Here is a 25476-nt window from a genome sequence, read left to right as displayed (position 1 = left end):
TATATAGCCATCCAAATGCTGTATAGATGACGTAAATATCAACATGTGCTAAGACAATACGGTATATAGCCATCCAAATGCTGTATAGATGACGTAAATATCAACATGCATGGTAGGTCACACCTACTTTTGAAATAGACCTGAATAGTTTATAGTGCCAACTCTGATATTACAACATTACTGAGAAATGACAAAAATATTCACCAAAATTAGAGAATTGAAGATATCATCATGAAATGAACAAATCTGAGAGAGGTCTACCCAAGGTACATATACACCAAGTATAAAAGCATTCAGGCTTGTAGTTTTCAAGAAGAAGTCAATCACTCATATGATAAGCTCTGCTCGACAGCGGAGCTAAAATATGATGTGGATTTAAAATTTGTGAATTGTGACAAAAGTAGAGTTTGGGTTAAAAACTAAAGAAGTGATAACTTACCCCACCCTAACATGAAAAATAATACATAGTATCTCTCTGTGTGTTCATCATTCATTACAAGAACTTTCCACAAATTGATGGCCTGCAACAAAAATGTAAGACATGAAATTATAAAGTCAATAATAGATAAGGGTAAACAACTATGTTGCTCCATTATCGGTAGTACCGTAAAATCTGTAGTAGAAGCCGCATCCCTAATAGAAGCCATTCCCTTCTTTTTGATAAATTGAAAACCAAAAATGCCCCATTTCTCATGTGTGTTGGTGCTTTAATAGAAGCTGCATCCCCTCTGTTGCATTGTACCATTTTGTAACATGGTTTCCAATACAGATTTTACAGTAGTGCATGTACTTTTAATATACACATAAATGACAGGTGTCTATCGTCAAAATAAGTTATATTTGAATAATCCAGGATAAGATACATATTGGTTTATATATACTTCTATTAGAGACACTTCTAATAGAGTAAATATGGTAATCATTGGAAATCATGAGATAAACACAAGTGAAAGAAAGTTTGTGGAACAAGTCATTTTGAATGATACAATAATTTAGTGACTTTCACATTGTAGAGATACAAATCTTTCATTTGAATAAGAACTGAAATGGCTAGGGTTTGTCTCTGATTGTTACCATACAATTCTTTGTAGTGTAAATTTTATGATTATGATTTATAATTATACAGATGAATGTTAAAACTTACCTGTACAAACATCCATGAAAACTGTGCCAAGAAGAAATAATGCATGACTGTAGCTATCGCTGAACAACCACTGGCAGATATACGATTACTAACATATGCATTAATCACAAAGACAATCTGAGAAAATACAAAACAACACAACATATTTTAGTGAATTTTTAAATGAAATAAACCTACACAGCCATATCATCAAATTAGTAGAAACTTGTTGTAAAATTCTGTGAGAATCTGGTTCATTTTATGAATCATTTTATTTTATGATTAAAGCAATTAAAACAGGCCATGAGATTTCCTTGACTTTCTCACTGTAAGTTGTTTTTTATTCTGTAACGTCTTACAATCACCAAATAGTGATTTCATAATGTAAATAACATTATATAATATAAGGTTATTACGAGAATACCTCAAAGTGATCACGAAGACAGTATAGCTGGAGTATCGGCCAACGTGCAGTGGAGGTCGATGCATGGCGTACTGTAGAGTGCATACTTTGAGGTATTTTCGTGATAACCTTATTATTATACATCTTTTCGTCCCCAAGGATACACCATGGGAATGCCGAAATTCAAAATGTTTAGACAGAATCAGTGAACTTCTTTGTGTGGAGTTCGGTCAAACTCTGGTGGCAGCCATGTTTGTTTTTATTATTAGAGGACGCTTATGTGTGTAATCATTCCATATTAGGAATTCGCATTTCCTAGTATGGTAGAATGAAAATGCCCCGTAAAATGCCGCAAAATTGCGGCATGCTGTAATTTATGGCATTACGGTGACAGATGTATAATAATACATGATATAATGATGTACATACCTGTAGAGATATGCATGCAAAGCACATATGCATGAGTAGCTTAGCTGCAAACATAGTTTCCAGGGAACATATATGATGAGCTAGAATGGCAAGTGCTAAACCCATCTGAGAAAATAAAACAATAACAAAATAAGATTAGCTAAAAATACTACTGTTTTGTAAGGAACCATACGGTAATTAGTCATGACTACCCTGGGGGTTTAGTTTCCAAACTCTCCATCAATTCCAAAATTTTGAATTCTAACAATCGTGTGCAGTCTCCTCGGGCATCTACAGTAAAACACTTTATTTTAGCTGGAATTAATTTTTGCTGAAAAGACTTTTTGGGTGTTTTGTATTAAATTTATTTTCACTGATTTTGGGGAGTTGAATGTAAAATATAGAAAAAAAGTGTTTTCGCTGTATTTTATTTTCACATAATCATTGAATCAGCGAAAAATAATTGAAAATTTATTTCAAGCAAACAATGTTTTACAGTATTATAGAGAAAAAGCTGCCTAGACAGGTTGGGGTTCATAAGGAGGATATATATTCATGTAGATGATAGAAACCCACAGGAATGTAACCCCAAATCTCATGGATGCTGATCAACCATTACGCCACACTTCAGGCTGATCAGTCTTGGCGCAGCATACATTCAAATGTCCTCTAAAGAAAAATGCTTTTTACATGCTTGTATTTATCACAGAACCCACAAACAAACACAGTGCAGCATGTGATGACTCGGCAACTATTAATCATTTCTCATCAAATAAAGTATGGGATTAAAAGTCAGTCTTAGAAAGTGTGATTATTGCTGACATGACTGTCACCTATCTCCAGTTGCCTTGTGTTTGCAGTTGAGTCAAAGTATATATACAAGGCAGATAAGTTGAATGAATCTGTCAACAAACAAGATACTCTCTGATTGGTCCGACTGTTAGGTTGGGTAGCCAATCAGGTACAATTTTGCAAATACTGTAAAACATGTTGAAAAAGCGACATGCAATTTTAGCGAATTGTGGTAAAATGACGTAATAGCGAAATGTTGATTTAGCGAATCTCTCTTGTCATTATTGATTTCCTGTTTTCACAATACTTGTCGCACGCCAAAACAAATGCAGTTATGACCTCAATAAAAACAAAAAATAATTTGATTAAAGTACAATTTGATTCCGTTCGCAATGATAAAAAAATTATTCAACAGGGATTGGAAAAAATGGGTATCTTTGCTGCGTTACATCCAGAATATTGACCTTTTATTTTGAGACTCAAAAATTACTAAGTACTACTAATTTCCATAATAATATATCAGTATCACTTCATTTCTTTATTTTCATTGAAATAATTACCACAATGAATACTTTTTTATTTTTGTGTTAATTTACTTTTCAATAAAGTGTATCTATCATGTCATTATTTTTTTTTTTTTTGTGTGTTGTTTACAAAGTGTGTGTGGAGGAAAAAGACATTGTTTGATGGCGATTTTGAATTTATAATAAAGTCATTAGCGACATCTTGAATTAGCGAATGAGTTCTCTCGCTAAATTCACCAAAGACATGCTCGCGAAAAAGACATGTTTTACAGTAGTTTTGCATTGACTCAGTGTTTGTGGACTATTGAATGAATGCATACTTACCATACAAATAAAACAAGATGCATAGATATATTCATTATAACCGGTTAGATTATCAGTTTCACCTCTGGCTGCATAGTTGGATAAATGATTACAACTACAATCTACATAGTCATTGACATCACTCTGAAACAAAATATAGTGAAACTAATGCTACCTTGTCCTTCAGCTTAAACAATGTTTTTACATGTAACTTATTCAAAAAACATTCTGACCAATAGCATGACAGGAACTCATCTCAAAACAGAATTCTGACCAATAGCATGACAGGAACTCATCTCAAAACAGAATTCTGACCAATAGCATGACAGGAACTCATCTCAAAAACATTCTGACCAATAGCATGACAGGAACTCATCTCAAAAAACATTCTGATCAATAGCATGACAGGAACTCATCTCAAAAAACATTCTGTCCAATAGCATGACAGGAACTCATTTCAAAAAACATTCTGACCAATAGCATTACAGCAGCTCATCTCAAAACATTCTGACCAATAGCATGACAGGAACTCATTTCAAAACAAGCAGCCTATCGGCTGAGATAGCTCCGCTGTTAGCAATGCACATTTCAATTAAAGAACTGAAGACATCATTAGAAAATGAACAATATGTATAGTATCAAAGCAATCGGACTTGCAGTTTTTAACAAGAAGTCGAAAATATCACTTTCTACCAAAAATGACAAAAATATTCACCAAAATTAGAGAATTGAAGATATCATCATGAAATGAACAAATCTGAGAAAGGTCTACATGTAGTATCTATATATGTAATATCAAAGCAATTGAACTTTTGGTTTTTAAGAAGAAGTCGAAAATATCACTTTTTACCAAAAATTACAAAAATATTCACCAAAATTAGAGAATTGAAGATATCATCACAAAATGAACAAATCTGAGAGAGGTCCACATGTACCGGTAGTACCTATATATATAATATCAAAGCAATCAGACTATTGGTTTTTTACAAGAAGTCGAAAATATCATTTTTTACCAAAAATGACAAAAATATTCACCAAAATTATAGAATCGAAGATACCATCACGAAATGAACAAATCTGAGAAAGGTCTACATGTAGTATCTAAATATGTAATATCAAAGCAATTGAACTATTGGTTTTTAACAAGAAGTCGAAAATATCACTTTTTACCAAAAATTACAAAAATATTCACCAAAATTAGAGAATTGAAGACATCATCACAAAATGAACAAATCTGAGAGAGGTCCACATATGTAGTACCTATATATGTAATATCAAAGCAATCGGACTTGTGGTTTTTAACAAGAAATCGAAAATATCACTTTTTACCAAAAATTACAAAAATATTCACCAAAATTAGAGAATTGAAGATATCATCCCGAAATGGACAAATTTGAGAGACGTCCACATGTAGTACCTATATATGTAATATCAAAGCAATTGGACTTGCGGTTTTTAACAAGAAGTCGAAAATATCACTTTTTACCAAAAATGATAAAAATATTCACCAAAATTAGAGAATTAAAGATATCATTACAAAATGAACAAATCTGAGAGAGGTCCACATGTAGTACCTATATATGTAATATCAAAGCAATTGGACTTGCGGTTTTTAACAAGAAGTCGAAAATATCACTTTTTACCAAAAATGATAAAAAAATTCACCAAAATTAGAGAATTAAAGATATCATTACAAAATGTACAAATCTGAGAGAGGTCCACATGTAGTACCTATATATGTAATATCAAAGCAATTGCACTTGCGGTTTTTAACAAGAAGTCGAAAATATCACTTTTTACCAAAAATGACAAAAATATTCACCAAAATTAGAGAATTGAAGATATCAACATGAAATGAACAAACCTAAGAGAGGTCTACCCAAGGTATATATACACCAAGTATCAAAGCATTCAGGCTTGTAGTTTTCAAGAAGAAGTCGAAAAAGTAAAACATTGACACGGACGACGACGACGGACAATCACTCATATGATAAGCTCCGCTCGACAAAGTCGACAGCGGAGCTAAAAAAATTCATGCTAGAAATAGTTGACTGATTACGGAGTAATCTGAGGTTAACGTTGTGGGGATGACATTGGTTCCCAGGCACACAACTTATCACTATTAAGGTAGCGGGACTATTATTTGCATACTTGTTTTCATCTTCTAATTGTGACTAAATGACTACAAATAGACCCGGAAAAGTATATATGTTTAGAATCGCCAGACTTCAAGCTTTTTCACAAGTGTATTTTGCATGCCCGTATCTGCATTCTATGACGCGTTACTCAATCAAAGGTGAAAAATTACTTTTTCTGTAAAAAAAAAATTACGCATTTATGCTGGCGATAAGAAGTATTTTTTTCGCTTTTCCTAGTTGTTCAATAGTCTGGTAAATTGAATGTGTCTGGTCAGTTTTATTCAAGCAACGCGTTTTAAAAAATAGTGTTCTGAATTTCAATTACTGTTTTAGTCGCATTGCCCCCAACTCAAACCACAACTCGTTGGTAAATAATCGATGAAATAGTTTGTCTGGACACATTCAAGTTCCTCTCATTGTCACCTTAAAGCTGTTAAAATTTGGTGTTAATCCGACGACAATAAGTACACGTTATTTTTTGTTAAAGACCTTGCATTTTGAAAAACATAAACTCCTAGAAAACGTCCATGAAGTAACAGCAAAGATTTTCAAGCTTGTTTATCGGCACAATCAATTTGTTTTCCCATCAAGGTCTGTTTTACCATGTGTAGGGACATCCAAATGTGTAAGGCTATTGGAAACCAAAAAAATAAAGGAATGGGATAGCTATAATTGGATAAATTCGGCATATGAAAACACCAAAATCAATGATTTTTTTCAGTGGCTGTGTGACCTTGTGTCTGACACATTCATATGCAAATGACTAATCTGTGAACACATCCTAACATTGCTTTGTCTTGAGTTTATCTTTGAAACTTATAGGCACACAGATTAAACCTGTGTTGTTGATTTTGGAAAACACTACTGAGGCTGCCTTGCTTCCCTTCAGAAAATCTACATTTTAACCAACTTACATGACATCCTATGTTATATTGACTTTATCATATGAAAGTTTATGGTGCATTTCATCAATTAATAAATAAATGTGAAAATCGTAATTTTCAACACAAATAATAGTCTCGCTACCTTAAGGCATCATTACGTATTAATTAATCACATTCACTTAATCACACAAAGATTACAACTGCCCAACACACCCGGCAAATTTTCTCATCACCATCATGAAATTAATCAATATTCATTAAACCCCACACATCACACTCCCTCACTGATCTGTCATGTTATCATTTCATTAACACCACACCTAACAGCTTAGGTCACTATGCTTTAATTAGAGTTATTTGTACATTTGTTTATGTCCTAGCTGCTTATCTTCACACCTTTTAATCTCACTCTCTATATAAGCATCGGAATACAATCATCCATCATTCACTTGTATTACACTTGCCTCAGTGCTTGCTGTCTATACCTAGCCGTTTTAACACCCACCCACCCTGCAATTTGTCAGTGTTACTCTGAAATTATCAGCATTATTTAATAAAATACAAGGTGGCTGTCACTGCAGCATGCACAACTTTGCTTGGGTACCACGGTGTCCTTGCCACAGAGCTAGTCAATGTTGAGACTGGTACCCTGGCAACAGCACTTACGACGCCCACTGCCAGGGTTGCCGTAGTGACCACTCACACTCAGGTACCACGTTGTCCATGTCATGATGTAACTCAAACGACCAAGGTGCATCAGGGGAGGGACCGCTATGACACCTGCACGTGCGGGGTGAGACCCCCCTTCCTTTCACCGGCAATCAAGACTCTTGTGTCATTACATTATTTACCACTTCTCATCCTCCACATCCCAGCAATGTTAAGTGGGAGATTTTTATGTTTTTATAGGTCAACACTGTGCATGGTGTATTTAGAACAAAAAACAGCATAATTTGTTTGATTATTTGGCATTTTGAAAGAGAGCATGTGTGACCGTGAAAAGGTAAATCATCTTGAAACAACCTTTGACAATAAACTCACCAGAACCGAACACTCATCATCAAACCATCTCTGTGCTGCTACATTCCACAGTAAACAGTCTGCTCCTTGTGGCGTGACTCTGGAATCATCGGTGTAAATACGATACTCTACGGGTGTGGGTAGATTGGTGAAATCGTTTTCTCTGTCTTTTAGACCAACTGACAAAACCTGTGAAGAGCAGAAAAAGGAGAAAATAATTTCAGCTTCACCAATAGTAATGTGAATTCAGGTAGAAAAACAATTAATTTGACAATGCATTCGATGACATTCTGTCGAAAGACTACGAAAATTGATTGTCATTCTCTTCTGCCTTGACATGCCATGTGTCACACAAAGCATGTGACAGAACATCCCAGGATGCACCAGCTGACCTTTGACCTACCTTTTGATTCAATATTGGTTGTTTATCACTTGCATCAAACCATAAGGATGATGAATATTCGATAAAATGAATGTCTTCACAGTCCTCATTATTCAAATCAGAAACCAGAAGATCTGACGGCAACTGAAATAAATCTCTTTGGCTGAAAATAAGGAATAAATAAAACAAAAAAATTTTTATCAGTAAATATATACATGAAGCCATGAACATAACATAAATTTTAATTTCAAGGAAAATTGTAAATCACCGAGATGTAGTCACAAATTATAGGAGATTTATTGAAGCTGAAACTAACCTTCCCCTAAATTGATGTCCATTAATCGACACTGGTAGCCATCTTGCTGCTTCAACGTAAGCATAATCACAAGACAAAGTCCTTGGTCCTTCCATTTCACAGTCTTCTTCAGTTAATAATGTATAGACAAAGTTAACAAAAGTCTGTGCCAGACTGCTTTCTCCCAGGGTGTCGGACCTATCAGGATTCAACATGTCACAGAATATATCCATAATATCATCTTGGATAGTCAAGGGAAGTCTGTAAATAAAGCAACAATAAATAAATATCCTCTGCCAAAGTACCTACAGTTGCTTACTACCAAGGAGCAAGTAGAAGCTTAGTTTGAGATATGTGGCAACTGGTGGTATAATGTTCCTGAGATGGTTTTGGAGTATCCTGAGATATGTGTTTAATACTCACTGTCTCATTGCTCCTTCTTCATTGATGAGATCCAGTGTATCTTGTACTACGGCCAACTGATCATCGGTCATCTCACCTGCTACAGTTGCACTGATTTCACGCAAAATTCTGATAAGATTAAATTTTGTTAATTTCATCAGTTTGTATATCCTTGATCACAGTCCCTCTATCATATAGAGGGACTGTGCCTTGATGAATAGAAATCACATTGACTAACGATTTGCAGAAAAGTTACAGAAAACCATAACTGCAACATACTGATATAATAAGATTGCATTTGATATTTATGATGATACAGGATTTATCAGCAGTTTAGTCTAATAATATTACCTGTCTATTTCAGAGTCTGTTAGATCCCCAGTAATGGCACTAGCCCATGTATCCCACACATCTGCCGTCGTCTTGTCTTGCACTATTGTTATGTTCGAGTAGTATCCTGTCTCACTTAAGCTACAACACAAATAAAATCCAACATTCAATACAAAAATTTTATTTTAAAAATCATTCAATGTATTTTTTTTACATTTTTCGTAATTCAAAGTGATACAAAAATATTGTGTTTTTTTTAAATAAGAATGTATAAAAAATTAAAAATAGGAAAAAATGTAAATTTAATATTCTTAAATGGCTGAATATGAAAATATTCTACTGAAAAAAACTAATAGAAGTATTATTGCTTTACCTGGCTCCATTTGTTGGGCTCAACAGGACGACCTGAAACATCTTTGGCAAGTGATCGCTGGATGCAGTATCCGGGGTCAAAACAATGTCAATGGAGGCACGTCGCTGTAATGAACACATCATTGCAAAATATCATAAATTAAGCACAATACTGCAGGTATAAGATTGAAGATAAAACTTACAGTTGCAGATGGAAATCATTCCTAAAACTGTATTGTGTTTGGCAACTACATTGTATTATGTCAATTAATTTAATCATATCACAGGATTTTGAGGATTTGCACATTTATAATTACTAATTTATAATTAGCCGGCAGTAATTGGAGATGTTGGCAAACTATTTTGAATCAATAAGAATTGGATTTCTATTCTAATACATCAAGTAAATATATTCAAACAAATGAAAAACTGAAATGATTACCAACATTCAGACATGCTGGAACTGATCAGAAATTGGATAATTTGTAGAAATTTTCTCCAATTTGCACAAAATTCAGACCATTAAGCATTTCACCTGATAATCCTATGACTTAAATGAAACTTGAGAAATGAAATGTGTAATCTGAGCATACTCACATCACCGACATCCAAGTTGATAGTACCAGTAGAGTCTTTGAAATCTTGACCTTCAACTGCCGGGAAAACAACAACACCTGCAATCTTCTCAGTGCTGTATATTTCTCTACTGGACCATGATACTGATACAGGCTGGGTGCTACCGCCAACACGCTCCACAGTCAAACCAACTAGCTCTGCTTTCTGATCAACATTTGTTAATCTAGTAATAAAAGTACAGGCACAATTCAGGCACTGAAAATGTAACATTTTTAAAAGTACGCTAATTCGATTCAGTGACAGCAGCACTAAAAATGTAACATTTTACAGTACGCTAATTTGATTCAAAGACTGCAACACTAAAAATGTAACATTTTACAGTACGCTAATTTGATTCAGTGACTGCAACACTAAAAATGTAACATTTTACAGTACGCTAATTTGATTCAGTGACTGCAACACTAAAAATGTAACATTTTACAGTACGCTAATTTGATTCAGTGACTGCAGCACTGAAAATATATCATTTTACAGTACGCTAATTCGATTCAGGCACTGCAACACTTGAAAGTATGTTTTCCGAGTACTAATTCACATACATTGTGTTCAGTTTTCATAATGTAAATAATAAAAGTGGTAGCAATTTGTTAGTAGACAAACCTGGATCCGACAGAAAACTGTACAAGACCGTAAGGGTAATCACTTGGAAGCATCGTGACACTGGCCATATTGCGGGTAGTATCAATTGTGGCACCTTCACCAACCTGTGTCAGGATTACAGAAAACTGACTCTCAAACTCTGGAACCTGACAAAAAATGCAGAAAAAAGCGAATTACATTATTCTTCCTTGCTGGGAAATATAATGCTGAATTATTTTTGAGCAAGTGTGCAAATATCAGGTATGCAAGAAAGCTGTCATTACTATATACTCGACACACTGAATTTTAAGGAATTCATTTAACCTCAGGTCTAAGTTGTCATGTAATTTTGATTTATTTTATTTATCTATTATAACTGGATGACAATGCTTTAAAAGAAGTTTTCATTACTTTTATTGATTTTATTAATAATAAGACATTTTCTAAGATATGTCATGAATAACATTATTATAGTAAACTGCAAAATAATATTAATGAATTAAGTTGCACTTTGTTTTGCATAACCCTGATTGTCCGTTTGATTCATAATACAACTAATAACCATCAAGAAAGGTACTCAAAAGGATCATGTTTAAAGATGGCAGACAGAAAATTTAGGTAAGTTAAGTAGTAAGTTAGCTGAAAGCATCAGGAAATGAAAAGCATTATTGTAATTACAAAATGTTTAGTGTCACAATAGTAACGTCAAACTGTCATAATAATCAGAACTCTAGAGGGCGCAATGTCTATACTTACATCATCTTGTTGTAGCATTATGAGTAGCGGACAAAGTTGTTCACCAGCGTTACACACAGTTTCACCGCTGACTTCTTCTAACTGCTCATAAAGGTCTGCATCAGAAGAACTTGGATCACTGTACGTGGCTTGCCAACTCACCTACAAAGCAAAGAACAAAATAAGATATTTATTACACTTCTCACAATAGTGTGGAAGCCATGTTTTTTTTTTTTAATTTACCAGTAGTTTATGTCATTCCCACCAAACACTACTGTGATTTGTATAATTCGGCAAATAGTGTTTATTTTTGTGTTTATGCCAATGCTGTTGGGATGTTGAATTCCTAGGTGACTGGACTCTGAAGGAAGTCCCTCTCGTCTTTTCCTGGCAAATGCAAGTGCAGGTGCGAACCAATCTGCCAATCCTACATTGTGTATTTAGAAGGCAGGGCAGGGCAGACTGTGCTCTGATTCATACAGTGAGCTCAAAAAAAACCCAGATCCTTCCTGATTTGAGGTGGATGTGCTACCCAATAAAGTTTCGGTATGTGTGATACAGAATATCATCAAGTTTGTTGAAAATATGATGCGTCAAGAATACCATACAGTAATAATAAATTTTGACTGACTTACCGTGACCTGGTCAAAATAAGCATCTCCTCTGTCTAGTATAAGGTTGACAGCTGGATCATCGTCTTCGCTTACACTAACAGTCAAAGACTCATCGGTAAATCCTATGATTCCATTATGATAGTCACTACCAGCAATAGTTAGTTTTACATAACCCTGTAACAATACATATAATTTAAAGCAATTATTCATGAACAATTGTGTCATATCTGGTTTGTGAATGAGCAAAACTCATCTCTATACATTAAGACCCCAACTGGCGGCCATTTTGAATCACCACATAAATGGTGAAGCTGTACAAAATGGTGGATACCATTCAGCAAGCAACAGTAATTCATACTTGATGTACTGATAAATAGAAATAGTTGTATGAATGAGTATTTTAAAGTATGAGATTGATAGTCCAAGAAAACAGAACAAGCACTAGATGAAATACATTTTAAAATTTTTGTGTAAGGGTTATTGTGTAATTTGCATGAGAGACAAATGCTGACTAAGTTTTAATAATAAGATGACAATATTTAAAGCATGGTGGTTGTCGCGCAGCACGTGTTCGAATTTTATGTAAATAATTAATGTATCTTACACACGTTGTATTTGTCGCTATGAGTCCCATATCGAATAGGGTGAACTGATTTTAATTATTGGATAATTATTAGGTTCAGTTCAACTGTAGTTATTGCCATCCTAAGACGTAAGAAAACACTACAAAGTAACAGCAATCAATACAATATCTTAAAAATAAATTTTTACCCTCAGTTGTTTTTGTTCTGGATCATTGGGATCCACATCACCATCTGCAATTCTAGCTCCTTCTGATGCATCACTGAGGTAAACAAAGAACACTTCTGCTGGTTCTCGAATATCATCGTCTAAAATTACGAGATCTATTTTACTATCAACTGATCCTTCCTAAAAGTAGAAAACAAAAAAAGTGTGTCAGTTTACGATTCAACACTTGATAGATAATTAAAACCCAAGAGTCTTTGCTTGTACTGATAAAATCGTGTTCTTAGTCGTTGTTATGACTACACACAGTTTGAATACAAATTGTTTAAGGTTGCATACTCACTACAAATGTGATCGTTGTATCAAGAGGCTCGTAGTCTTCACCCTGTGTAGCATGTGGTACGTCCATCACAGAATACATAGCCCCACTAATGGTATCTGAGTCGTTAGAGGATTCAGGTGTCACACCAGTCTCACCACCCCCAACTGTACGTACATGTACAGTGACTGTACCGAAGGCACCAACTACAGATAAAACATGACAGATTTATCAGAACAAATCACACAGGACAAACAAAGTTTCAGTTGTGCATGAGTCTGTCCATTTGTCCGTACGTCAGTACATTCATTTCTGAAAGATGGAATAACCAAAGCTTGATGAATGGAAAAAAACAATATTTATGCAGAAAAATTTCAATTAATAATCTAGGCTACTTTTAAGTGATATCAATGATTCAAGAAGAAACCATAATTTGCAGCAATTATTTATCTTGTAAATTGATTCATCGTCATTAATGTCTCTGAGAACAATGGAACATTAAAACTAAAATGCAAGATGGATACTTACAATATCGATGTACTGGAATCTGTACAACTTTAGAAGCACCTGCATCGTTGCTTTCAGTTACTTCTATCGGCGCAGAGTCTATCGCAAACACACCGTACGGATCATTACTAGCATCAATTGTAATCGTAGAACTAAATAATGAAGTACTTATACGAGGACTCAAACCTGTGAAAACAATAACAAATGATTCATTTGTAGCTATTAGCATACATATACTGTAAAAACAATTTATTTTCAGAGACTTTTAATTTCACTATTTTGATGTTTTGAGCCTATTCACTGTGTTATAATTTCACAAATTTGTCAAGGAAACAATGTTTTTTATTGTTATTTTACATGTTCCCATAAATTTAATTTAGTGGATTTTACTTATCAGTGAAATTAAAGGCCAGTAAATAATTAATGCAATAACCATACATATCAACTCTATAAAGCACAGATTAAGACCTTTTACGTTGGAGGAGACTGAACTATGTTTAATCCTCACCCTGTGGTCCACTCGATGGTAACCTTCTTACTTCTGTTACCTTCACGTAAAAATACTCCTCAACTTCAGGTTCGGGATGATTTACATCATCCGCTTTGATTGGTATGTGTACGGTTCTGGTTCTCTCTAATTGGTTCATTTGTATTATCCAATCAACAACTGTGTAATCTGAGCCACCTTGTGCTGTTCCATCAATGGTTTGATATCTTACTTGAATATTACCATAGCAACCAATTCTACGCACAATGGTGATTGACACCTGAAGGAAAACACAAAACATTTTATTTAATTCTTGCTTCAATCACACTTTCCTGACAAGCTGGGGATGTTGATACAAGTATTAAGCCATTAGTGAAATTCATGCAAAAATAACAGACATAGTTATTCTAAAGATGTGTAATGTTTAAAATCTCACCACAATTGAACTTGAATAAAATCATTTGTCTGACATAGACTAATAAAATATTTGATTATAACTGGGAATGGTATGAGTGCCACATGTGAAGCAGGATGTTATAACTCTTTTTGATGCATCTGACTTAACTCATTGACTGTATCACTTAAAATATATCTGTCTACACCGAGTTGACCATTTATTGTAAATGTTTGTTAGTCATTTATTTGTTGTTTTTTTTCACCCCACAATTCCCATTCATTTTTAATGACTAGCTAATAAATAATTGAGAAGATAATTCCAATATTTCACTATTCTAAAACACCTCAACATTGTAAGTATGTCATCTTGTGACTGAAGTTCCCATTATAGATTTGTATATTGAGTATATTTTTATTTCTACAGTGAAGAATTTCAACTACAATTATGTGGAAATACTCTTTATAGAGAAAAACTCACCTGAGTATCTGATTCTACAACAGACTGTTGTATGGATGCTTCATCAAATCCGACCACACCGTATGTATCAATCTGTGCAACATTGTAGCCATCTCGTAACAATGCACCACCATTGGCTGTGGTGGTTACTGATGTTATGTGTACAGCGAATAATTCCGTAGCGCTATCCGAGGGATATAACTGAAATAAAAGAAACACAACTTTTACATTATATAATTTTCAGGAAAAAACAAACTGAAAGGGAAATTTTTTTATAACAACTTGAAATACAAAAAAATATGAACATACACCAATTTTGGAAAACTAATTGAACCAAAATTGTTTCTTATCTTTTTGGGCCTTTTGCTCAAAAAATAAATGTCATTGAAATGTTCAAAACTGTATCAAGTAATTTGTTTATATTGAAGATACATTTGAGAACATAAAGTAAACTTATATGCAAATGCCTGATTTTGTTTAAAGCATGTTTTTATTTCTCAAATAGCGTTCTTGTAGCTTTAATCATTGTATCCATGGTTACATATATCAGTGGAACACATGGGTGAGAATAGAATAGTAATTCAGAGACAAAAACAAGTTGTTTTCATCTCCCAATACAGTCTTGAACATAATTTGCATCTAAGGTCTATTGCCAGTATTGGCACTCAAACAAATTTATGATGCGTACTGTGAAACCATTTATTTTCACTGACATTTAATTTCACTATTTTGGTGTTTTGTGCATAATCACTGTTGTTTTAATTTCATGAATTTTTCAAGGAAACAATGAGTTTTATTGTTATTTTACATGTTCATGTTGATTTAAATAGCGAAATTAAAATCCAGTGAATAATTAATACATTTACAGTATTCAGGCAATAATGCTTTATTGTCAGAATTTTATAATTTTTTTTGATGTAAAGTGAAACACTTTACAGCATTCTTCAAATACACAAAAGCATGTATACCTGAACTGCAACAGCTTTGAGTGACTGCCCATGTAATAACTCAGCTGATCCCATTGAAGGAAAAATGTCACCTTCTACAAAACCATTTGGAAGATCACCATCAGGATATCCACGCTGCCATTGAAAGTTTACGTTGCCATAGGAACCAATTCTTTCCACTGTTAAAATTACCTCATTAGTTTCTAAAAATAAAAAAAATATTTTTATTTTAAAAATACAGACATGCTGAAGATTCCTCTTGCATTGTTAGTATGTTATGTAATGCATTATTACGTCCTGACTTTACTTATATAATCCTTTATACTTACCATCATCCACTTGCATTGTTTCTTCATTAAAACCAACAAGTGAGTTTGCTGCTTCATCTGGAACCTCAAATGTAGCAGATGCACTTGTCATATCAATTCTTGGATCAATAGTTGCTGGTGAAAAAAAATCATTGAGTATTAAAGGGAGGTAGTTGTTGCACCACACATGCGCTAGATCATATTGGTCTCATATAAACAAAGATGGCGACTTTGACTGTTGTGCAGATCAACGAGTACAAACTGACACGTTACTAAGCTTTACTTAGATACTTTTTAGGTGATTGGAAAGTATCAAAAGAGTCACAGTAGTAAAACCTCATACGTGTGATTTCATTAGAAGAGCACATTGAATTGTGGGAAAATCAATGTTTATCAACACAAATATCGCACATGTGCAGCGCGACGACTGCCGGCCTTTAAACAATGTAATATGGTAGCACTGAGAACAATTCAATGTCATAATTTGTTCCCACTACATTTGTGGTACAACATTTTGCACATTTGTGTTTTTTTTTGTTAATTTTTTACCCAAGTAGATATAATTTTATGTTGCCTACGGGTGAAAGATGACAAAGTTGACTTTGATGGTCAAAGAGTTAAAGGTAAAAAAATTGAAAGTTAAAAAAACAAGGGGTTAAAGGTCAAAAGGTTAAAGACTAAAGGTAAAGGTCAAAATGTTAAAAACTGGCTCCATTTTATTTGAGCAGGAAGCGCTGTAAGATTTATAGAAATTTGTTGATTAATGCTCTTCAATTGAGATAAATTCCAGTGGAATAAAGTTGCCAAAAGTATAGTCTTCCAAGATTGTGATACCTAAAACAAGCTGCCTCTTGGCTGAGATAGCTCCGCTGTTAGCAATGCACATTTCAATTAAAGAACAGAAGATATCATTAGAAAATGAACAATATGCATAGTATCAATGCAATGGGACTTGCTGTTTTCAACAAGAATTCAAAAATATAATTTTTAACCATAAATGATTGTGGTTTTTAACAAGAAGAAAATATCACTTTTTACCAAAAATGACAAAAATATTCATCAAAATTAGAGAATTGAAGATATCATCATGAAATGAACAAATTTGAGAGTGGTCCACATGTAGTATCTATATATGTAATATCAAAGCAATTGGACTTGTCGTTTTTAACAAGAAGTCGAAAATATCACTTTTTACCAAAAATGACAAAAATATTTACCAAAATTAGAGAATTAAAGATATCATTACAAAATGAACAAATCTGAGAGAGGTCCACATGTAGTACCTATATATGTAATATCAAAGCAATTGGACTTGCGGCTTTTAACAAGAAGTATAGTCTTCCAAAATTGTGATACCTAAAAAAATGGATAATACCATTCAAAGCAATAGGGGTGCAATGGTTGATACATACGATGGGTAAATGAGATACTTACGATTCGATGAAAGGTATGTAATATCAGTAATGGTAACTGTAAACGATGAACCTGTTGACAGGAAAGCATCATTGGAAGTCAAAGGAACTTCCTCTATACACTGCAAAAACAAAATACACACAAATTAAATTGCTGTTAGTCAGACACATTATTATAAACTACTGTGGAATACTTTATTTTCGCTGGAATTAATTTTCGCTGAAAAAGATTTTTGGGTGTTTTGTATGGAATTTATTTTCACTGATTTTTGATGAGTTGAATGTGAAATATAGGAAAAAAAGTATATTCGCTGGATTTTATTTTCACGGAATCATCCCTTCAGCGAAAATAGTGAAAATAAATTCCAAGCGAAAATTAAGTATTCTACAGTATTTGATTTCTACTGCTAAATTTTTTTTTTATGATTTGATGATTGTATGGCTTTTACAAAAACCAAATTTTCTGAAAGTCACTGACACTCTGTGTTGTAGGACCTCAAATAAATTTCAACTGCTACAAAATGTCATGATTTTCACTGAGTCATAAAATTGAGTTTGAATTATTAAAATGTTCTAAATTGTACGTACATTTGCTTCACCTTCAACACAGGTTACTGCACCAGTACTTGGGATATACTGTCTGCCAGGTTCAGCCTAAAATATGAACATTTATCAAGAAATAATATAATGACAATACCATAACATATATTGATAAGATATATATCAAAAGCCACATTCTTGGTCTTAGTAACATGCAAGTCTAATATGCATACCAATGAAGTGAAAGTATTTAACAGTTTGACCTGAAAATATATTTTTCAACATATTTCATGAATTAGTTTTCTATTTAGCTATTGCAGAGAAAAATACAGAAAGTACAGATAAAGTAAGAATAATAATTGCATATATAGATTTAATATCTAAATATAAAACTATATTTTCATGATTTGCCTTTTTTTGTATGTATTATTTGAATTATTTCTTTATTTGTTTATTTAATGTTCATTTATTTATTAGTTTGTTTTTATATTTAATCAATTTACCCATGAATTTACTTACTGGTTAATAAATTATACTGTATGTAGAGGGTTTATTCATTAATATTTTGGTTTAAATTAATTAGTTAAATTATTGATGATATTGATGTATGTAGGTAATTGTTCATACAAAGAGAAATGCTATCATGAGTACAAAATGGGTTATCAAATGACAATTTATCACAAGAACCATACCGATAATAGAAAACAATTAATGCTGAGGTTGCTCTATTAAAGAACTAATCCACAGCCTTCTATCAACACAGTAACCCAAGTATCTATACCATTGGTGAAATGAACCACTGTAAATTTGCCATGACTTTAAACAGCTGTCCAGTGAGACTATGGGGGGCAGCACAATACAGTAACTGGGGGGTATTCAGGGAGTGAATAAAGGACAGGTATGTGTGTACAATTGACAGCATACAAACAGGTTGAATAGGCCATGGTCACTGAACTGATAAACAATAGTTTGTATAACTGCCACACAGAATTGACGCATCTGTAGTCAAACTAAATTCAACCACCGTTTTACCGCCAACATTTGGGGCAAGAATCTATTTTTTTTTGTATTTTTTTTTTCAATGTCGTCGTTAATTTTAGACTACATAAATATCATTTCCCATTGGCTACATATCATGGTCAAATGTTTAAAAAAAAAAAAAGGATTTTTTTTTACTAATGATTTTTCGTATTTAATAATTGCCTTGCATTTTTTTATATGTATTTATCAAAAGGCAACAAATACAACTCACAGCTGAGTTATGAGACAAGTATTTTATTACCGATAATAGTTGTAGACTCAAGCAATTATAACAAATAATTCAAATATTGCTCATTGAATCTCTCTTATATTTTTTGAATAATAACAACATTATTATAGTTATATATGATATGTGTCACATTGTAGCACTAACACGTATTAATTAGCATAAATTGACACTTACACTATCATATTCTAGTGAGAACACCACCCTGACATCCCCAGTGGTTCCTGCCGATCGTGTCACATTGATACTGACAAATCGTGACAAATCAGACTTAACAACGACAGTCTGGTCTTCGCTGCGTACACTGAAAACTCCATGTGGGTCATCATTGGCTCTGGTGGTGGAGATAAACACGAACACAGTTAATATCACACTACGATTCATAAGTAAGCCCATACCTATACATTTTATAGCTACGTTGACTCTAAAACAGCTGAGCGTCCTTTTCAGTGGAAACACAATGGGGTAATTCAACGGCTATTGAGCAGTGAGTGGTGGAGAATACACATTGTCCTTAATTGTGACACTATACACACCACCACATTACACCAGGCTGATAGCCATCGGGTACAGCTGTCTTACCATTACACTGTTGTCACAATCTATTTATACCCACAAAAACAAACAACACACATTATTGGTCAGCTACAATGGCAACAAACTGTAGAATATTATATCATAATTTAATTAATCAAATTAATTTTTATATTTAGTCGATGATTTAATTTTATCATGCATGCATTTTGAAATGAAATCATGAAAAACTGTAATGTATTCATTTTGTGAGAGAAATTTGTTGGTGAATTTCGTGAAAATTGCAAAATCTGTAACTGAAAATGTCAGTGTTTTTCAAAGATGGTGGTGGTGGTGGTGGTGGTGGTGGTGGTGGTGGGGAGGGGTCACATTAAATTTGGTGAAAGTTACACATTGCTTTGATACAAAAATTCAGCTTTATATACTGACAGCTATCCACAGTGAATACATTCATGAATATATGTCAATGTTTGTATTTCTAATATTGACTAACAACAATTTCACAAAAGTCATTGTACCATAACAAATGAACTCAATATTTTCTTTCATTGTAACATAATCAAATTGTATTTTAATTATTCGTTTGTATGTCATCTATTACAGACCCATGTGTCAACTTGTTCCATAAGTCACAGTTGTGGTGAAACAAAAATTACTGTCAACACCAAATTTTTAGCAATTTTTTTTTATTTTGAACTCCCCAAAAAAACAATTTGATATTTCAACAAATTTCAAAAGTTTATAAAAATTTAGTGTGGTTAATAACCCTAAACCATGACAAGCAAATATTCATAAACACATCTTTTGGGCAGAAATTTCCTGCAAATTATTCTTTGTGATTGGCTGTTTAAAATTTAAAAAATAATAAACTCTGGGTACCTGACCTAGTTTTTGAACTATGTATGCCTTTTGCTCACTCATTAAACCAAAATGGACACCAAAGTAGAGTACAACTCTACAAGAGAATTAGAAAGTCATCATTTCCATGGAAACAAATTTGGGTAACCCTGACATTTATTGGCTCTCTCATTTATTTGATAGAACCATTCACTCATCAAAATAAAAAAAAATTGCTTTTAGTTTCAATGACCATCATAATATAACATATTGTATTAAATAAGATATACAAGATATACCGGTACCTTCCATTCTAAAAAAGACACAAGAATAAAATCTTAATTAAATTATGCAATATCCCTGTATAATTTGTAATAGCAGTTGCACCCATTCTTTTTGAACAACTCAAAACCAAAAATTCATCATTTCTCATATTTGTAGATGCTCTAATAGAAGCCGCATCCCCTCTATTGCAATATACCATTATAATAGAAGTCGTGGCTTCCAATACAGATTTTACAGTAATGTAATGATAAAGCCAAAAAAGATGGTGTGATACTAAAAGCTCCTTGACCATCATGGATCTCCATGAACAAGCTAGGCTGCCAAAGGAAGGTCGAGGAGTTTGATTATTAAAGAAATATAATCATTAACTAATTTTACAATTTCAAATGAATTTCATTATTGTCTGAATAAATTAATTGTTAACAGGATACTCACAAGATGTAGAACGTGGACACATTCACAGCGGGATCAATCTCAGCTCCTCCATCTGATGAGACTAGGACAACTTGAAATTCTTCTTTAATTTCAGGAATATCATCAGGAAGTAAAGTAAAGTATATCTGGGAATTAGCCTCAGCATTCGGAATAAGAACAATTCCCGATGAGGGATCACAATCTGATGCAACAGGCTCATCATTTAATGACTTTATCTCCCAGTTAACCTTTAATATGAACAAACAATAACATAAAAATTAAAAACCACATATGACTTTACAACCAGACCTAAAATATCAAATGTATTATTTGGTCATGAAATTTTATGTAATATACTAATTAAAAGTAACTTATTATGTTTTTTGATTCAAGTAACAGTTTTATTCAGATAAAAATGGTGATCAGGGAATAAACTGCACAATAAGCGAAAATATCATGTGATCGTATCATGTGTCGAATGTGTGGTGTCAGTCCGATTGAAAGTTACATTAAACTGCCAGGTCAAAAGAATAATTACTCACATTGATATCTCCTATGACACCTTCCCTTCGTCGTATCGGGTAGCTGACAGTCATTGGACCAGCGGCATTATTTGGTTCGTCAAAGTTTCGTGGTTGGAGTGCTTCGCCCGCAAACATGACTACTCCATTAGGATCACCATGTTTCATAATCTGAAATAGAAAAATAATTCTGTATTTATAGACAGAAGATGACATGGCATTCCTTGTGTATTATTATTTAAAATAAAGATGACAATATGATACGTTATTAACAAAAAGGGCACTGTTTATAAATTGGCCTGTGATTATTTCACTATGGAAATTTGCATTCATAAAAAAACTGATCAAAAGGCCCACACAATTCTCAGTTGAAAAGTTATAATTATTTTCTCCATGTTAAATTTTCAAGTTAACTCTCCACATTACGTTTGAATATGGTTCCCGTGTGATATATACAATATGTGTGTGTTATGTATGGTGTTCTATGAGATTTAGGATATAAGATCCTATTTAACCAAATTGAGATCGATCAAGCAGTTAAGAGAGATCCACACTGATGAAAGTGTATAACAAAATGGCTACCAGGCAGCCATTTTAATTCAAGTATCACTTCTGAGATAGATAAAGAAAGTTGATTTACAATTTAAAATTTGAATGAACACAACACCAAATCCGGAGTTTACACATTACAGAAAATAGATATTATCTTGCAGGCAGATCCCAACGCTTGTCACTCACCGTAAGGACTGCTTTGTCAGCTGTAGTACTCAATTCTCCAGCACCAATAATCTGATATATCTCTACAGTAAATATTTCTTGTTGTTCGGGGCCTGGATAGGGTTTTGCTATCAACGTGAAAGTCCTTGATCCTCGTTCCCCGTTAAAGAAACTCACAGACCCTTGTAGTTGGCCAGCTGGAGTAGCGATATCTTCTGTGGTATCCAGAACAATGTCAGTGTTTGGACCAAGAATTCTCCATTTCACCTAAAGGAAACAAGTATTTAATTAAACTCAACTCTAACAAACCATGCATGGCACAGTCCCTGTTAGTTATCGAATTTAAGATATATAGTTTTGTTTATAGTAATATAGCTTGAATATAACCATGTCAGAAATATGATTATTGTTTAACATTAAAAAAACAAAATGATTTGCATCAAGGTCCCATAATATCTAATGTATATACCAAGTTTGAACAAAATCCATCTGTAAACAGTCGAGAAATGCTTGATTTTGATGATGTTCCAGTACAAAAATGGCTGCCATTCGGCCATCTTGAATCAGATCGTGAAACAAATTGATGTGTATACGTATAATATTATGTATGATGTATGTGTGAAGTTTGAGTGTAATTAGTCCAGGCATGTCTAAGATACAGGTGCGGACGCACACACCCATGCATGCATGCACGCACGGACGCACAGAGGTCAATCCATAAGTCCCCGTTTTCGGACTGCGTCGGAACGGAAACTAATAATATTAATACAACAAAAAAGCAGAGTAATTTCAGTGTAAATCAGTGACAGTATTCACTAACTAAAACTGCAACTAATTGATTTTTCACGGTTTCATGATTTATATAAAAAAAAACTGAAGATAAAAGATAAACAATCGTGATTATTACCTAAAAAAATTCACTGCTTACCTCTGCTTGAGCAAGGTACTGATCCAACCCACCAGTTCTTTGAATTGTAAACGTAACTTGTCTGGGATAGTCAGGATTTGTAATAGTTCTGTCCAAATCAGTAAGTGTAAAACCAACAAGACCATCAGGACCATCACTTTTAGAGATAGTGACCGTAGCGACATGACTGCTTCCAAGTGTAGCACCACCTAGAGTGTCCGTAAGCGTGATCTCAAACATCTCGGCAAACTCTTTAATGTTGTCATCAATTATGTCAACGTTGATGTAAGCCACTGATTGGCCATCTTGGAAGACCACTTCTCCATCGTTAAGAACATAGTCAACACCATTAGGGGTTGCTGTTAGCGGCTGTGATGTGAATTTCACACTGACCAGACCGTACATGCCACCTATACGAGTGACTGGAACTGAGGCTGTACCGATATCTTCAGTCACTGTAATAGTAATAACAAAGAGACAAGTATGGTAAAATATTTAAAAGTAACATGTATATGAATTTGAAACTTTTGTTATCAAGTTAAATAGGCTGGACCAGACCATTACAGACCAGATCATACCAAATTGAACTGGGCCGGAGCAGAACAGACCAGGACAGCATTTCTGTATATTGTTTATATTTTAAAAATCACCAATTACTCAATTCTAGTAACTTTGCAGTCAGAAATGGATTTCCAATAAATCCAGTGATATTTCTCAGCATACAGGGATTACCATTGCATTATGATTCATGCTTTATAACAGGATCACTCACCAACAAAATTGACGTCATCTTCACTGAATTCAATAATACCCTCTGCATTATCATTCTTGTCAATCACTATGGTAACGACTGATGTAGGTCCAATTATGGGAGGCATGTCTAGTGCGAGGCCACCATGATCACTGTAATCATTGTCACTATAATACAGAGATGGAAAAACATGAATAGTGTCACCTCTCATCACATTAGTGTCATTTGGACACCGTGACAAAGTAGCTTGTGATAGAAATCAAATCTCATCGCCTTTGTGCACTCTCGTAATAACCAGTTTTATTTTTAAACATATCAAGCAGAATCCTGTAGTCAAATTTAGAAGTTCCTCCTAAAATAAAAGGCCTCGAGTGATTACAACAACAGCAAGTATGTTTGATTTGATGATAATAATAAGGGCGGTCGTCATTGTGTCGTATCGTGTCGTGTTCAAGATTGAACCCATGGCGACGTATACATATTGTGTAAAATACAAAAATACAATGACCATTGACCTTTCAACACGATGATCTTCAGTGCTCAAATATTTCAGGATTTGTTACCATGCCAACTGATTTTAACATTTTTTAATGTTGATTACAATCATCAGTGTTCTGGATATAATAGGAATGCAACTTAAAAGTTCTAATTAGACAAGAATGATGAAGAAATAGTTTTGTTATTTACCTGTATGATAACAACTCTAATGACGTTATGTTAACATAGAAATCTTCAGGAGCTTCTGGAATGTCATCTTGCAATATAATAATATCTACATTTTGGATATCAACGCCATCACTGAATATAACAGCTGATTAAAATAAAGAAATTATTATTGTTAATTTTGAACATAATGCAGCTAAAACCAACAGACCATGTACATGTATGATCATTATCAATTCATATAACAGTGTTTATAATAATATTTTCTTTTGAATATTAAAAAGTTGTTGACTGGTTACAGATTGAAAAATGTGGGTAGGTTCATGTGGACGTGCAAGAATTCTCATGTGAGAGCACGTTCTATCATCGAGTATGTATAATTGGGCGGGGACAAACTATTGAAACTACCAAATACTGTAAAATGACTAATTTTTACTGGGTTTAAATTTTTCTGATTTACCATTTCAGGGATTCAATTTTACTAATTTATTTTCGGCATATGACCTTATATATCAATTAACAATTTACCGTAAACAACTTA

General features: G+C 33.6%; 1 protein-coding gene across 2 annotated transcripts in view; it reads right to left on the bottom strand.

The window, feature by feature from the left end:
- The window catches only part of LOC100313613 (G protein coupled receptor 98-like protein), a 101462-nt gene that overhangs the window by 6478 nt on the left and 69508 nt on the right, over positions 1 to 25476 (bottom strand). Inside the window, exons 70-99 of one of the 2 annotated variants that reach the window (XM_085506661.1) lie at positions 24960 to 25083; positions 24294 to 24439; positions 23543 to 23976; positions 22636 to 22881; positions 21919 to 22068; positions 21398 to 21624; positions 19484 to 19640; positions 18088 to 18153; positions 17522 to 17621; positions 16109 to 16222; positions 15801 to 15982; positions 14854 to 15033; positions 14001 to 14259; positions 13514 to 13678; positions 13010 to 13191; positions 12691 to 12849; positions 11941 to 12093; positions 11327 to 11467; positions 10592 to 10737; positions 9953 to 10154; positions 9378 to 9481; positions 9026 to 9145; positions 8696 to 8803; positions 8294 to 8533; positions 7999 to 8140; positions 7617 to 7784; positions 3575 to 3697; positions 1956 to 2060; positions 1145 to 1261; positions 440 to 521 (exon numbers count right to left, since the gene is read on the bottom strand). In XM_085506661.1, the coding sequence (XP_085362787.1) occupies positions 440 to 521; positions 1145 to 1261; positions 1956 to 2060; positions 3575 to 3697; positions 7617 to 7784; positions 7999 to 8140; positions 8294 to 8533; positions 8696 to 8803; positions 9026 to 9145; positions 9378 to 9481; positions 9953 to 10154; positions 10592 to 10737; positions 11327 to 11467; positions 11941 to 12093; positions 12691 to 12849; positions 13010 to 13191; positions 13514 to 13678; positions 14001 to 14259; positions 14854 to 15033; positions 15801 to 15982; positions 16109 to 16222; positions 17522 to 17621; positions 18088 to 18153; positions 19484 to 19640; positions 21398 to 21624; positions 21919 to 22068; positions 22636 to 22881; positions 23543 to 23976; positions 24294 to 24439; positions 24960 to 25083 (4842 nt within the window). 2 annotated transcript variants of the gene reach the window in all.

The sequence above is a fragment of the Saccoglossus kowalevskii genome, chromosome 13, assembly GCF_978046115.1.
Source record: "Saccoglossus kowalevskii chromosome 13, keSacKowa6.1, whole genome shotgun sequence".
Classification (NCBI taxonomy): Eukaryota; Metazoa; Hemichordata; class Enteropneusta; family Harrimaniidae; genus Saccoglossus; species Saccoglossus kowalevskii.
The sequence above is the reverse complement of the archived record's forward strand: the minus strand, read 5'-3'. Positions and strand labels throughout refer to the sequence as shown.